Genomic DNA, 15729 nt, shown 5'->3' on the forward strand with positions numbered 1-15729 from the left:
AGCAGCATCTTCCCCATCCACCAGCAGCATGCAAGGTACCAAGCAGAGCCAAATTAGCAGCAAGACTCAGAGGGGTCCCAAACCAAAGCGATCTCATTCCTTTGTAGGGAAAACCACCACCACCACCCCCACCTCTACCGCCTCTACCACCACTAGTGCTGCGCCTACTGTTCCCACTGGTACCGCCACGCCATGTCCTCCTAGTACCTCTAGCAAGCCACCAAGTCCTTACAAAATTTTTGTAAAGACAGTTAGAGAGAGGGCTACACATAGTGGAACTCCACCTAGCGAGGTAGCAGAGGAGCCTGAGACTGAGAGGCCAAGTGCAGAGTCTATTCTTCCTGCTCGCACTACTACTAGTCACGAGTCTCACGACGATATCAGTCTTAGCTCCAGCCTAGCAGGAATTCCATTCGATCTGGCTAATGAAGAGCTAGACTATGAGCCAGAGGAAGTAGAGGAGATGAGTGGTCAGGAATCAGATTCCTCAGGGAGCAGTGTCCAAATGACTAGTGCACAATTTTCCCCTGAGCCTCCACCTTCTCCGCTACGATCATCACCATCACCACCACCAGCAGCAGCAGCAAAACCTAGCAAATCTAAAGCAATTAGCAGTCCCACTATGGCCAGTACTGTTACCACCAGTCCCACCACCACTAGTTCTGCCTCTGTTCATCCACCCCGAGCAGTAAGAGCAGCACCCAAGGCACACTCCAAGGCTATGCGCGCCCCAATTTGGGAGCACTTTGAAAATGTTGAAGAAGGGCGCTATGGAAAGTGCAAACATTGTGGGAAGCTAATAAGCAGAGGGAAAGTGTCTGGCCATTTTACCAGTGCTAGCATGAAGCATCACCTCAGCACTCAACACAACGCTGTGCTATTGGGGAAAGATGCAGAGGTAAAACTTAGTGCAGGCAGCATAGCTGGTGGCCGTGGAAAAACCCCAACAGCTTCTTCTTCTGAGCCAATAGCAGCAGCAGCAGCAGCAGCAACTAGTGCTGGCAGCCAGAGACCAAGGCAGGTTGGAGCACTGCATGCCCAGCCCACCCTGGAAGAATTTGGGGCATTCCACTCCAAGAGAACGATGCCCAAACAGCAGGCCAATAAAGTAACGCGACTTATTGGTCAGTTCATTGCTGTTGGAGGGGCATCCTTCTCCATGATTGAAGGGGAGCCTTTCAAACAATTGATGGCGGCTGTGGCTCCACAATACACAGTTCCGTCACGTTCCACTTTCAGCAGGAACATTGTCCCCTCGCTGTATCGGTCCTGTGTTGCAGCAGTGAAAGAGGAGCTTTCCAAGGCTGCTGGTCAGTGTGTTCATTTCACTACAGATTTGTGGAGTGCACCTAGCGCCCAGCATGCCTTTCTTTCTTTGACAGCACACTGGTGGCAGCCCGGTGTGTCTAAGGAAGTTGCTGCAGCAGGCTACCGATCATTCCTTCTCCATGCAGAAGTGATGGATGAAAAGCACACTTCCCAAAATATTCTGCATGCGATTAGGAAAATGTTTAGCCTTTGGGTGGGAGCAGAGGCGGGCACCAATGTTGAAGTTGGTTTTGTGGTAACTGACGGAGGTGCCAATATGGTGAAAGCGCTGCGAGATGGTCATATTGTTGGTGTGCGCTGTGCAGCCCACATCATCCATCTTGTAGTGAAGGCAGCAATGTCAGAAGGAACTAATGTGGCAGCAGTAGTTCTGTCCCGCTGCAGAAAGATCGCTGGGCACTTTCACCATAGTGTTAAGGCTAGCCAACTTTTGAGGGAAGAGCAAGAGAGGTCAGGTCTTCCCGTACACTGCCTACGTCAGGATGTCAGTACACGGTGGAACTCCACGTTAGACATGCTAGAGAGGATTTTGGAGCAGCAGAGGGCAATCCATAATCTTGCCTCAGAGCACAATATAGGGATTACCTCTCCATTGAATAGGGAGGATTGGACAGTGATCGCCCAGCTAGTGGCAGTCCTTAAACCATTCAGGGATGCCACAGAAAATTTAAGCTCAAACACTGCCAGTCTGGCCCAGGTAATCCCAGTGTTCTCCCATCTAGGCAGCAAGATGGATGTGTTCCTTGGAAACCGTGAGGCTGTTCAAGGTGGCACTCTACATCCTGACGTAGCAGCCATAGTCAGGAAGCTGAAGGATCTGCTAAAAGTACACCTTCGCAAGCGAATGGAAGAGAGTCCCGAAATGATGCTAGCGTGCCTTTGTGATCCAAGAATTAAGGGAAAGCTAGCTTTGAAATTCAATGTTCTCAGTAGCTACCGGGAGCAATTGGTCAACAAGGTGCGTGACTGGCAGCGTAAAATGGGAATGCTGTCCGAGGAGGGTGAGGTGCAGGAGGAGGAAGAGATGATGTGGTCTGCTACCCCTAGCAGCAGCATCAGCAGCAGTGCCACAAGCAGCACAACACAGCTGAGTGGAGCAGCTGCGTTTTGGGAAGAGGCACTTGGCAGTATAGTTGGACCATCTGACAGAGCTAGCAGCAGAAAGGAGAGTAGTGCTGCTGAAATGGTCAAACTTTACCTCTGTGAAGTTCCTTCTGCTCCTAATGTTGATCCTCTTAGCTACTGGGATGAAAAGAAGAGTGTGTGGCCTGCACTCTCATGGGTTGCGCAGCAGCTTCTATCATGTCCGCCAACCACTGTTCAAAGTGAGCGCGTGTTTTCTATGACTGGAAACATACTGAGTCCACAGCGCTCACGCATGGCACCTCATCTGATGGAGCAGATTGCCTTTCTTAAATTCAATCTGCCCAAATTGGGTTACCCAGCTCTTAGCTTGGAAAGTTAAATTTTTTCTCTCTAATGTTTAAGGTAGTTTCTCCCCCTGGTTGCACTTGCTGCGGTGTGGCAATGCCTGCTACCTCCGCTGGTGTAGCCAATTTACGCTAGGGCCTAGTGTCTGAGCTCTGTAAGTCCGCTCCCAAACGCCTAGGACTGACAGTCTTTGGATGCTTTGCCCTGGGGTGAAACAGGTGAGTGGGTCGTCAATTGCCCACTCATTCACCTTTTTCCGTTTCCAACGCTGCTGCTGGTGGTGGTGCCAGTATCTTTTGCCAGTTCGCTTCCTGGCTGAAATCATGCCTCAGATGTCCCTAATGGAAAGGGTAGTTTCTCCCCCCTGGTTGCACTTGCTGCGGTGTGGCAACGCCTGCTACCTCCGCCGGTGTAGCTAGCTTATGCTAGGGCCTTGTGTCTGAGTTCTGTAGGTCTGCTCCCAAACGCCAAGGACTGACAGTGCTTGGATGCTTTGCCCTGGGGTGAAACAGGTGAGCGGGTCGTCAATTGCCCACTCATTCGCCTTTCCCAATTCTGCTGCTGCTGGTGGTGGTGCCAGTGTCTCTCTTCAATGCCAGTTCGCTTCCTGGCTAGTGTCATGCCTCGAATGTCCCTGATGGTAAGGGTAGTTTCTCCCCCCTGGTTGCACTTGCTGCGGTGTGGCAACGCCTGCTACCTCCGCCGGTGTAGCCAGCTTACGCTAGGGCCTTGTGTCTGAGTTCTGTAGGTCTGCTCCCAAACGCCAAGGACTGACAGTGCTTGGATGCTTTGCCCTGGGGTGAAACAGGTGAGCGGGTCGTCAATTGCCCACTCATTCGCCTTTCCCAATTCTGCTGCTGCTGGTGGTGGTGCCAGTGTCTCTCTTCAATGCCAGTTCGCTTCCTGGCTAGTGTCATGCCTCGAATGTCCCTGATGGTGAGGGTAGTTTCTCCCCCCTGGTTGCACTTGCTGCGGTGTGGCAACGCCTGCTACCTCCGCCAATGTAGCCAGCTTACGCTAGGGCCTTGTGTCTGAGCTCTGGAAGTCCGCTCCCAAACGCCAAGGACTGACAGTCTTTGGATGCTTTGCCCTGGGGTGAAACAGGTGAGCGGGTCGTCAATTGCCCACTCATTTGCCTTTTCCAATGCTGCTGCTGCTGCTGCTGCTGCTGCTGGTGGTGCCAGCATCTCTTCTCTGCCAGTTCGCTTCCTGGCTAGTGTCATGCCTTAATTGTCCCTTATGGTAAGGGCAGTTTCTCCCCCCTGGTTGCACTTGCTGCGGTGTGGCAACGCCTGCTACCTCCGCCAATGTAGCCAGCTTACGCTAGGGCCTTGTGTCTGAGCTCTGGAAGTCCGCTCCCAAACGCCAAGGACTGACAGTGTTTGGATGCTTTGCCCTGGGGTGAAACAGGTGAGTGGGTCGCCAATTGCCCACTCATTCGCCTTTTCAATGCTGCTGCTGGTGGTGGTGCCAGCATCTCTTCTCTGCCAGTTCGCTTCCTGGCTAGAGTCATGCCCAAAATGTCCCTAGTGGTAAGGGCAGTTTCTCCCCTCTGGCTGCGTCTGTCTGCGGTGTGGCAACGCCTGCTACCTCCGCCGGAGTGGCCAGCTTACGCTAGGGCCTAGTGTCTGAGCTCTGGAAGTCTGCTGCCAAACGTCTAAGACTGACAGTGTTTGGGTGCTTTGCCCTGGGGTGAAACAGGTGAGTGGGTCGCCAATTGCCCACTCATTCGCCTTTCCCAATTCTGCTGCTGCTGCTGCTGCTGGTGGTGCCAGTGTCTCTTCGATGCCAGTTCGCTTCCTGGCTAGTGTCATGAATCAAATGTCCCTAATGGTAAGGGCAGTTTCTCCCCCCTGGCTGCCTCTGTCTGCGGTGTGGCAACGCCTGCTACCTCCGCCGGAGTGGCCAGCTTACGCTAGGGCCTAGTGTCTGAGCTCTGGAAGTCTGCTGCCAAACGTCTAAGACTGACAGTGTTTGGGTGCTTTGCCCTGGGGTGAAACAGGTGAGTGGGTCGCCAATTGCCCACTCATTCGCCTTTCCAATTTTTCAATGCTGCTGGTGGTGGTGGTGGTGGTGCCAGCATCTCTTCTCTGCCAGTTCGCTTCCTGGCTAGAGTCATGCCCAAAATGTCCCTAATTGTAAGGGCAGTTTCTCCCCCCTGGCTGCCTCTGTCTGCGGTGTGGCAACGCCTGCTACCTCCGCCGGAGTGGCCAGCTTACGCTAGGGCCTTGTGTCTGAGCTCTGGAAGTCTGCTGCCAAACGTCTAAGACTGACAGTGTTTGGGTGCTTTGCCCTGGGGTGAAACAGGTGAGTGGGTCGCCAATTGCCCACTCATTCGCCTTTCCCAATTCTGCTGCTGCTGCTGGTGGTGGTGCCAGTGTCTCTTCTCTGCCAGTTCGCTTCCTGGCTAGTGTCATGAATCAAATGTCCCTAATGGTAAGGGCAGTTTCTCCCCCCTGGCTGCCTCTGTCTGCGGTGTGGCAACGCCTGCTACCTCCGCCGGAGTGGCCAGCTTACGCTAGGGCCTTGTGTCTGAGCTCTGGAAGTCTGCTGCCAAACGTTTAAGACTGACAGTGTTTGGGTGCTTTGCCCTGGGGTGAAACAGGTGAGTGGGTCGCCAATTGCCCACTCATTCGCCTTTCCCAATTCTGCTGCTGCTGCTGCTGCTGGTGGTGCCAGTGTCTCTTCGATGCCAGTTCGCTTCCTGGCTAGTGTCATGAATCAAATGTCCCTAATGGTAAGGGCAGTTTCTCCCCCCTGGCTGCCTCTGTCTGCGGTGTGGCAACGCCTGCTACCTCCGCCGGAGTGGCCAGCTTACGCTAGGGCCTTGTGTCTGAGCTCTGGAAGTCTGCTGCCAAACGTCTAAGACTGACAGTGTTTGGGTGTTTGGCCTTGGGGTGAAACAGGTGAGTGGGTCGCCAATTGCCCACTCATTCGCCTTTTCAATGCTGCTGCTGGTGGTGGTGCCAGCATCTCTTCTCTGCCAGTTCGCTTCCTGGCTAGAGTCATGCCCAAAATGTCCCTAATGGTAAGGGCAGTTTCTCCCCCCTGGCTGCCTCTGTTTGCGGTGTGGCAACGCCTGCTACCTCCGCCGGAGTGGCCAGCTTACGCTAGGGCCTTGTGTCTGAGCTCTGGAAGTCTGCTGCCAAACGTCTAAGACTGACAGTGTTTGGGTGCTTTGCCCTGGGGTGAAACAGGTGAGCGGGTCGCCAATTGCCCACTCATTTGCCTTTCCCATTTCCTTTTCCATTTCATTATTTTCCTTCTGATACACAACCAACCAAACATAACACACACAATAACACATATAACACATATAACACACAGTGACATCACACATAACACACATACACACACACTTACAATGCACAAAACACAAGGACGTTTTCCTTGTTATTTGCCCTGGCCTTCACTCACTAATAGCATTACATTAACACTATAACTCACACTTCACCCTATAACATTTTTCCATCCACATACCTGCCAACAGACCCAACTTTTTCAGGGACAGTCCTGCTTTTTTCCAGTCCTGTCCCATCTAATTTAGCTAAACTAGGTATGCAAAATGCAAATACACATAGGTAGTTATAGCTTGGTAGGTAACGCTACTATAAACATTTAATAAATATAATCAAGTACTAAATAATAAATCTAACTTTAAAATACATTTAAATAAACCCCTATTTTTTTTTAAAAAAAAAAACATTAAAATTAAATTATTATTATTTAGACATAATCCATCTTTAACCAAACCAGTGCACTGCTACTAATCTTAAACATAACCGTACATTAACCCTAAGCTATTTTTTAGTTCTTGTCCAACATTTTTCCATCAGCATACCTGCCAACACACCCAAGATTTTGGTGGACAGTCCTGCTATTTTCCAGTCCTGTCCAATAAGTAAGTTGGGTTGTTGCAAAGTATGCCATTGTAAATAGGTAGCAAATGTTAGGCATGTAAAGTGGTCCAAAATCAATTTAAAAATGTAAAATATTCCCTATTCTTTTATTAAACATCTATGGACAGTACACCTCGGTATGTGTGTGCAACTCTATTGGTCGTTTCGGCAGGGGGCTCGCCTGCCATCAACGAATGAAGTGCATTCTGCAGTTCTGCAATTCACTCGTTGATGCCAGACCAGCCCCCTGCCGAAACGACCAATAGAGCTGCACACACGTACCTTCACGGCAGCTGCTGCTGCTGTGATGTGTTATTAACCCCGTATTAACCCCTGCTAGGCAACCAGGAGGAAAACGAAGATTAAACGAGCACGAAGAATGTCCGCGAATATTCGCCCGAAGAGAAGACAGGAACGGGCGAATATTCGCGGAATACGAAGATTTTTTTTTCCCCGAAGACGAGCACGAAGACGAACACGAAGAGCCCCCTGGTGCCCAAGTCTACTTCTTATAACCTAATCGCCTGATTTAAACACCCCTGGGTCCCATTTCACTCCAATGAAAAACTATTTACTTTTTTCCTATAGATTGATGTAAAAATATTAAAATATTAATTTTTTAAAAAAAAAGTAGATGTAAGTCCACTGTGTCGTCCTAGAATCTAGTAGAAAAAGGAAGATATATTGAGGAAGATTAAGTACATCAGTGAAGTCAGTGTGGCTATAGTATAGGTCTAAGTAATACGCCCAAGAATGTAATAACTAAAACTTAAATTCCATCGTAAAGACAACACCCTTTCCTATCACTATGAGGGAGTTCAGGAAATTACTTTTTTTATCCTGCTTCCTGCACTTAACCGAAACAAAAGATCAAATGAAAGCAGTCCACATCATAAGGTATTTTCCACAGTGACATCAAATATTTCTACTCCTGTTAAAATACATATTTTTTCTCTAGAAAACTATTGTGCTGCATAAGAGGAGCTGATGAATTGGTTGAAGAATTCTCTAACGGTATTCAAAAGAACAAATGCATGACTGCTGAGCAACTTTATTTTCCACTTCAAGAGTCTCATGATTTCCCCCCCAAAATGTGAAGTTACCAGCAGCAATGACGTTTCAGCTTCCTGGTAGCAGCTGTATGGGAGCGGTGGTGAAATGTTTAAAGAAACAAAGTTTACATAATAAGGTTATATGGGGCAACTTTCTGGCTTTACATAGCAGGCTTGGTAATTAGCAGATTGGTGATAGTAATAGTTGTCCAGAGCCTTGGTGCTTTTACCAGGGTTATATCTCGCATGGAGTAATTCTCCCATGATAAATTAATTTTCACCCTTATCCATCCGTTCTATCGATACAATCATTCTATCCCATGCTCATGCCACACTAAGTGCTTAATAAGCAAAAGAAGTCTTCAGGGATAGGGGAATATTCCACTGGTTGCCTTGGTGATAAGACCATTTCTGTAATAATAGCATTTTTATATCATACATAACCCACTTTTTGGGTAGGGTACTTTAGTAGAATGGGGGAAACATTTCTTGGTGCACTATATGTAGTAGTATATGTTGTTTATATTTACGATACAAATATATATACGGTATATATATATGTGTGTGTGTGTGTGTGTGTGTGTGTGTGTGTGTGTGTGTGTGTGTGTGTGTGTGTGTGTGTGTGTGTGTGTGTGTGTGTGTGTGTGTGTGTGTGTGTGTGTGTGTGTGTGTGTGTGTGAAAAAGAGAGAGTATAGCTTATATAGTTATTGCTTTATATAGAAGCGTGTCAAATTGTCAATTGACATTTGCTTAATAATGTACATTCATCATTATATTTAGGTGCTACCATTAGTACGTGCTATTTTTTTTTCTTATAATTCCTTTTTTTAATTTTTTTTTTTTTTTTTTTTTTTTAATTCCTACAAGATTTCCGTATGTAGCCTCAGGTGGATCGTTAAGTGTCTCATACACACACACACATATATATATATATATATATATATATATATATATATATCAGCATAAGACTCATCAAGATGTTTAAGGGTTATTCTGGCATAAGCCATTCCAAAAATGGAATCTAAAGTATTTTCTTTAACTGAAACATTACTCTATAAAAGCATCTCTAAATCTCCCTAAAAGCTTAATGTTCACTAAAGTTTCAGATGTCTGTGTATCTTTTATAGATATAAACACTCCTCCACTGAGTGATAAAAGCACACAATGATTCATTTCTGGGCTATTAAATTATATTTTTGTTTCATTTGAAATTCTATTTCAAACTAAACTGGTTAGAACCACAACTTTGATAAGTACAAAACAAGTCAAGATCCACGGTTATCTGGAGCAGCAAAATAATTAACAGTAAAAAGCATGTACACCTATAAAATAAAACCTTATCTCGTTACCTACCCAGTAAACTAGAATGAGAGGGGGCCGTATGTCTTGCATAATGGCATTTTTTCCATATCTATCTCTGATTAAAGGCAACATCCATTCACAAACCAACTAGATCCCATATAAATTTCTGGAATACAGAGCCCAGTTGGATGGCTTTTGCAGACTTATTTATCTGTTGAACTACCTTAACAACATTGCTAGACCTGCCGTTACATATAAATGTACACAATATGGACAAAAGTATTGGGACATCTGACCATTACACCAATGGGCAAGAATTTTCACAGAAACACTCCAAAATTCTGTGGAAAGCCTTCCCAGAAGTATGTAGTAACTACATATTAATGTCTATGTCTTTAGAACGCGATGCCATAAAAATCCCTTTTGGTGTCAGGTGTCCCAATATTTTTGTCCACATAGTGTTTATATGGAGGACAGATTTGAAGGTGTCAGGTCTTGGGAAGAACACTTTCCATATTTATGGAAACCCTTCGTCCCAATTGCTGCCAGCCAACCACAGAGCTGACATGGCTTATAAATGGTAATGTAAACAAAACTAAAAATGCAATAGAGTGTTTTCTCTATTATCATTATATTATATCCAGTATCATTTACCTGTATGCTGCAGAGGCTCAAATCAGAATATCCTTCAAACCCAGGAACCCAGGACAGCAAAATGCCACTTGCCGTTGTATTTAAAGCCTTTATTGCACCAGGAGGAGAAGGGAGACCTAAGAGAAAAGAAATCAGGTTATGGAAATTGTTGAAGTATAGTATACCTATACCTATACCTATAAGATGCCATTCATCAAAATATCAACCCTTTAACAGTAAATCAAGAAGATGCTACATGGTGACTCACTGGTGTCATATAGTTAAATAGTACCAATAATTTGCTATTCAGAGACACCGGAATTTGTAAGAACCATATTTTTATAACTAAATTCATGTGCTCTAAGTTATAGGTCCAAAGTGCACCTCATATCTGTGGCAAGATGTGGCAAACCCACATCCAAAAGTTATCTCATTTCTCCTCACAGAGGCTGCCTAAAACAATCAGCAACAATAGCAAGATAAGAGATAATCTCTTGGGGGGGGTAATTATGCAAATCATGGGGAATTTAATCAAGATGGCTGCTCCAATGGTATGTTAAGTTTGTTTGTATTTAAATAACATTTACATGAAAAACTATAATAAAGTTATATGTGATCATCTGCCATGTGATTCCAGTGCATCATTTGGATTGTCAATCCAGTAACATGCATTATATAACTGGGTCCAATACGCAATAATTCAGCCCTGCCATCCACTTTTTATACTTTAGTACAGGGTAAAGGTTAGCAATCCCAACCATACACTTTCTGTAAACTCTCACAATGCTCAGCCAGTTTTTTTATGTTACAGAGGCTGACTATTTCTGTGCAAGGAGGTCACTTCTTTATAAACCAACACAATTACAGTCAATTGCTCACTGCACATAGCAATTCACGAGAAACGGCAAAATAAACACCAGGACATGTCATCCCTTCTGAACATTCAATCACTTGACATAAAGAGGAACCAACATTTCGCTCAATGTTTTCCATCAAGGCATATGTTGCACAATATTTTTTCCTTTAACATGCCAAGTGTCTCATGTCAGATGTAGCCTTTAACTCACTGAATGCCACAAGACGGGCAACTAAACCCAATGTACCAATGATGCAAAAAAGTGTAGGGGTTTATTAAAGGCCAACTCTATGAATGCATATCTTAGAAATAATTTCAATGAAAAAAAGGGGAAGCCTGATGAACATCCAAAACACTGTAGCTCAACAATTTGTTCACAAAAAGAACCCTGAAGATAAACAATGACGTTTATCTTATACTCAACTGGATCTCTTCAAAGCTAGGAGAGGGCAGTGCTTCAATACTAAATGCTACCCGCAGAAAAATGTATTATTAATGAATGGACGTCACAACCTTGGTCCGTTTCGTAATAATCTGCTTTATTTTCTTGGCTTTGGGTTGCAGAACGCAGATTCCATTTTCAGATCGGCATCTACTGGCCGATAAAGAAGTGGACACTGATATTAGGTGTCTTCAGCTTCAAGCAAGAATGGTTCTGTGCTACCAAATATACTGTGGGCCAAAAACGCTGTGATGTATTTAAAATGTGAAAAGATGGTATAAAGTATACATATTTATTTTCTGGGTGGGCCCAAAACCATGCAGCAGAGAAAATGACTGCCAAAAGAGATTAGGCATCAGAATATCCTCTCTTAGCACGGCCAAAAAAAAGGAATAGTAACTTAGTCCAGACAAGAAAATTCTGTCCCTTCAGGGCCAACTCAAGGAACTTAATGACGGACTATACTGACAAACCAGTATGTTTTACAACCTAAAGCCTTCAAAGAACTTTGATTCTACCGTATATATAGGTGCTTATCAAGAGGATCAGTTATCCGATCAAGGGACATATGAGGGATTGACTGGATAACTGGTTTATCTGGGAACTTCATTTGATAAATATGAAGATGTCAATCATGGATTAAAATAATATTTTGCTTGAATTTTTTATTTTATTTATTTTTTAATATTCATCAGGTATATATACTTGCTTGTTACCATGAACACAGATGTATTTATCTCACTTTATGTATGCCAAGGAATTTAACCTATTAAACTGCTAAGCCAACTGCATAAACAATGCCAGTCACTGCTTTTTCCATTGTACGTTTCTGAGCACAGATCACCTTTCTAGCCTGGCTGTCTTCCAGCGCAAAAAACCAAGCCAGACTTTAATGGGTCTATCAGTTATCCAACTATTAACATTCTGCCACAAGCCAGCACATTCAAAGAAGAGTTTTGTCTCGGACGCAAGTGCTGTGAACAAGCAATAGGATAGCCAGACACCTTCTTTCAGGGGTACCTTCCCCTATTTCCCTGTTTGAAGGAGAAGCGGCGGTCATTTAACAGCCTAAATGAGGTGGCTTAAGTAATGGGAGTAAGTTACCTACGTAATATGTTTGGAGAATCCATAACTAAGCTAGTTATTAATTAATTGTGAACTCCAAGACTAACAACCCATTACTCAGCTGTTTACTGGACCCTTCAAAGAGACTTTGTGAGTTATAGTAAATAAGTTGAGGGAAAAAAGCCACCTTAAAAACAAATGTAACACAGACAAAGCAGTCTTTCAATGAAAAGTTTTATGTTTTCTATTAAGGTAACAGAGCAGATAAACCTTGTTAGGGCTATTACCTTAATCCCAGCATGACATTATTTTACATTACATTTTATTTATCGAGTGGCAGAAGTAAAAAGGTGCAATTCTGGAGGTTTATGAGGTCATCATTAGTATCCTGTACCCTGGACAAGGGGGCAGTCATTACAGAAAATGCTTCCAATTAGTAAAAGTCTGCCGGGTACCTGAAAGTAGTGCAATGATAGCCTCCATAATGCATTTTGGATTCACACGTGAGATCTACGCCTACACCGGCATTCTGAATATGAAAAAAGGCATGGCATGTTTGTGCGGGGGATTAATAGGACTTCTTGCCCGGGGCACTATTTGAGTGAGGCCCTTTGTTTCTCCATCTATTCCAATGGATGAATGAAGAACGATGCGTGGCAGCTGGTAATTCACTGTAATCCTGCACATTGTACTCAGCTTTTAGAGCTATACGGTGCTTTATTGCAGTGCCGATATCTAATGTCTATGACCGCAGCGCGATTTTGTGCCTGATTTCAATGACCTACCAATCCCACTTATCTAGAACATGACATAGCGATCAGACATTTATTCTACAATGCAAGAACATTTTGTGGAAATGTAGAACTAGGCAAATCAGCTCGTTTTTATTCTTGATTTTTAACTTAATTTGTAAGGCTAAGAATCTCAAATATAAAGTTAAAGCAGGACAGATTTTATACAGCGAGAAAGAAATCTAGCGGTATACCTGATTAGTGTAATCAACAAGTCTTCAAGGAAACAATTACCCCTACGCTTGCATGAAACATACAGACTACAATGTATTAATCACTTCCTAAAGAATGTAGTGAATGAGGCAGTTAGAAAAGGAAGGAAAACAATGATTCATTACTTCCTAAAAGGAAAAATGGGCCATATTAATGTTGAAAAAGCAAAAATAATACACATGTGTAATAGATTTATTATTTAATTAATTAATTGACTAATTGATGAATTACTGCACTGTACAGTATTTATTTCTGCTGTGAAACATATGTATGGCACTTCAGAATATGATGGGAATTTATAAATAATAAACATACATAATAATTTGGTTTATTCTATTTTTGTGTGTGTTCTGATTCTCTGCAGTAATGAAAAGTGGAAGTAAAATCCACTCCTACACATGCACAACCGTATTGTCTTTGGGTGAAAATTCTGTTCCTATAACATTCTATATGACATAGCATTAAAAATATAATGCGCCAAGGATTTCAAAAGATCCATACTGTTCTTCAAGAATTATAACCATAAAGATATTCGTTAGGAATCGTTGCGTTTTTATGGTTCCTCAGTTAGCTAACTTCCGGAAGCACTAGGATTATAGTTGCCCCTAGACTACAATGCTCAAGCTGCTCTATTATCTGGAGAAATATAAAATGAACCTACAACAATAAAGTCTGGATGCTAAACATAGTGAGTCTGCACACAACGAAGCCAAGCTTACATCTATACCAGACAAAGATGACTTGTAGTTCTCCAGCCGTTCTTTCAAGCGATCACGGGCGCTGTACTTAATTAAAAAATGGTGACTTGAATGGTGGTATGGCTATGTACTGAAAGCATGGATGACATTTGGATTAGCTTCCAGTGGTATTATTGGAAACCAAATTGAGCAATATGATCGCTAAACAAAAAATAGTACTAGAAATAGAAATAATACTTATTGTTCAATGTCCAAAGAGGTTTTGTTAAATTGCTCGATACTCAGCCTCTCGAACAGAGTAAGTGAAGTAGCTAACCACTTCCTGGTCATTTCCTGACATGGCCTTTGATACTCGCTGAATCTTGAACAGCCACCAAGCATTCTAAACAATCCTCATTGACGTCATCAAGCCCAACACAGCAAATGTTACCAAGAAAGGAGGTAGTTCAATTAAAAGGGAAAGTATGATGAAGAACAAATATTTTTCTCAGGGTTTTCAAACTGTATATATATATAAGATAATTGGGTCTTGTTTAACATTGTTCTAATCAATTTGCCATTGCAGGTAATCATGTGATATTTTGCTTACACAAAAAATAACCAGAGGTGTCTTTATGGTAATGCTGATGAAGTTCATTTTATAACGGTGAAGCCCCTTTCACTATATACTTCAACACACATTATGTACTGTAAAAGCTCAATCTTGAAACAGAAAATGATTTTATAAATTTCTAACTGGTTTTAAGCGATACATTCAAACTTAAACTAGAAATCCTCATGTACAGCTTTTGTTATTGCTAATTACAGCTTAGAACATCACACAACGTGTACCGCTAGTATCAGACAGTAAAACTGCTAAATCCAGCAATGAAGCTGCTTAACATTCCCTGCTCTAAATCCACAAGAAATGGACAAATACATTCTCGGCAGATAGTCTCAGCCTCTAAAACAACCCTATAAAATCCTTTTAATAAATGAAATGAACAATGGATTAGAACTCTTAATCTCTCCAGCCTTCATTATATACAGAACCACAGACCACGACATCAGATCATCACCATTTTCTTTATCAATCCAAAAAACCAACCATATTGTATCTCCCAGAAGAGAAGTCAGACTGCATGTATATTGTGTTTTTCTATAGCCCAAATATACTTAGTGCTTTATAGTTTACAAAATAATGGAAGGGTGGAAAAACGAGCACAGTTGTAGAAGAAGTAAAGTCCAATAGACATTATGATTGGAGCACAAGAAGTATGCATTCATTGCGAAGATAGGTCCCTGGGCCTTAGAGCTTGCAGTCTTCACAAGAATGTTATTTAAAATGAAATCTTCAATTCTTTTGCACATAACGGTAGATGCTCAAAATTCTCAAATGATGTCCTCGAGTCCTGATATTACTTATTAAACCAACAAGATTCGCTCTTTAAGATGTTTAGTGTTACTGCATCAATAGGATTATAATAAAGTGGTGCAGTCTACAACTCTTAGAATAATAACAGCACGCTAAGGCAGATCCCATTGTGAGATTTGTCCTCTCCTTAATCCTAGTAAACATATAAGTAAACTTTCACAATTCTGAATCGTCTTGTTGGAACGATAAAGATTTATGTTGTATAAAGCATAGCCGCTCACAGAACACAGTTAACACAGGTTATGTTTCACAAAATATTCTATGATCTGTATACCTTTTATATTGATCTTCACTTCATTAGATGCAGTTAACCCTTTACTGTTGTGTGCTTCACAGCTGAAGACTTCTGGTTCATCCAGGCCTGCTACAGAAATCAATAGACACATAAATAAATATATTGTAGATTTTCTGTTAGAGGATCAAAACCTTGCACTTAAACATGTTAACGTGGTAATCTTTCTTTGCTACCAGCTGGTCAATAAGAATAAGCCATTATTTTATTGAGATTATATTTCATTTTAATTAAATAATTATTTGCTTTTATATATTGAGATTGTGTAAACATGTTGTTAACAAAAAAGGCACAATTTTTTTTCTTCAATT

The 15729-nt window shown here is 42.8% G+C and overlaps 1 protein-coding gene across 2 annotated transcripts in view; it reads right to left on the reverse strand.

Annotated features, from left to right (window-relative positions):
- Window positions 1-15729, reverse strand: part of MERTK (MER proto-oncogene, tyrosine kinase) — a 64943-nt gene that overhangs the window by 25403 nt on the left and 23811 nt on the right. The window contains exons 7-8 of one of the 2 annotated variants that reach the window (XM_053458821.1): window positions 15401-15487; window positions 9669-9784 (exon numbers count right to left, since the gene is read on the reverse strand). In XM_053458821.1, coding sequence (XP_053314796.1) covers window positions 9669-9784; window positions 15401-15487 — 203 coding nt within the window. Of the gene's footprint in view, window positions 1-9668; window positions 9785-15400; window positions 15491-15729 lie in introns of both variants that reach the window. The other variant, XM_053458819.1, reaches the window with a different exon arrangement.

Source organism: Spea bombifrons, chromosome 3, assembly GCF_027358695.1.
Source record: "Spea bombifrons isolate aSpeBom1 chromosome 3, aSpeBom1.2.pri, whole genome shotgun sequence".
Taxonomy (NCBI): Eukaryota; Metazoa; Chordata; class Amphibia; order Anura; family Pelobatidae; genus Spea; species Spea bombifrons.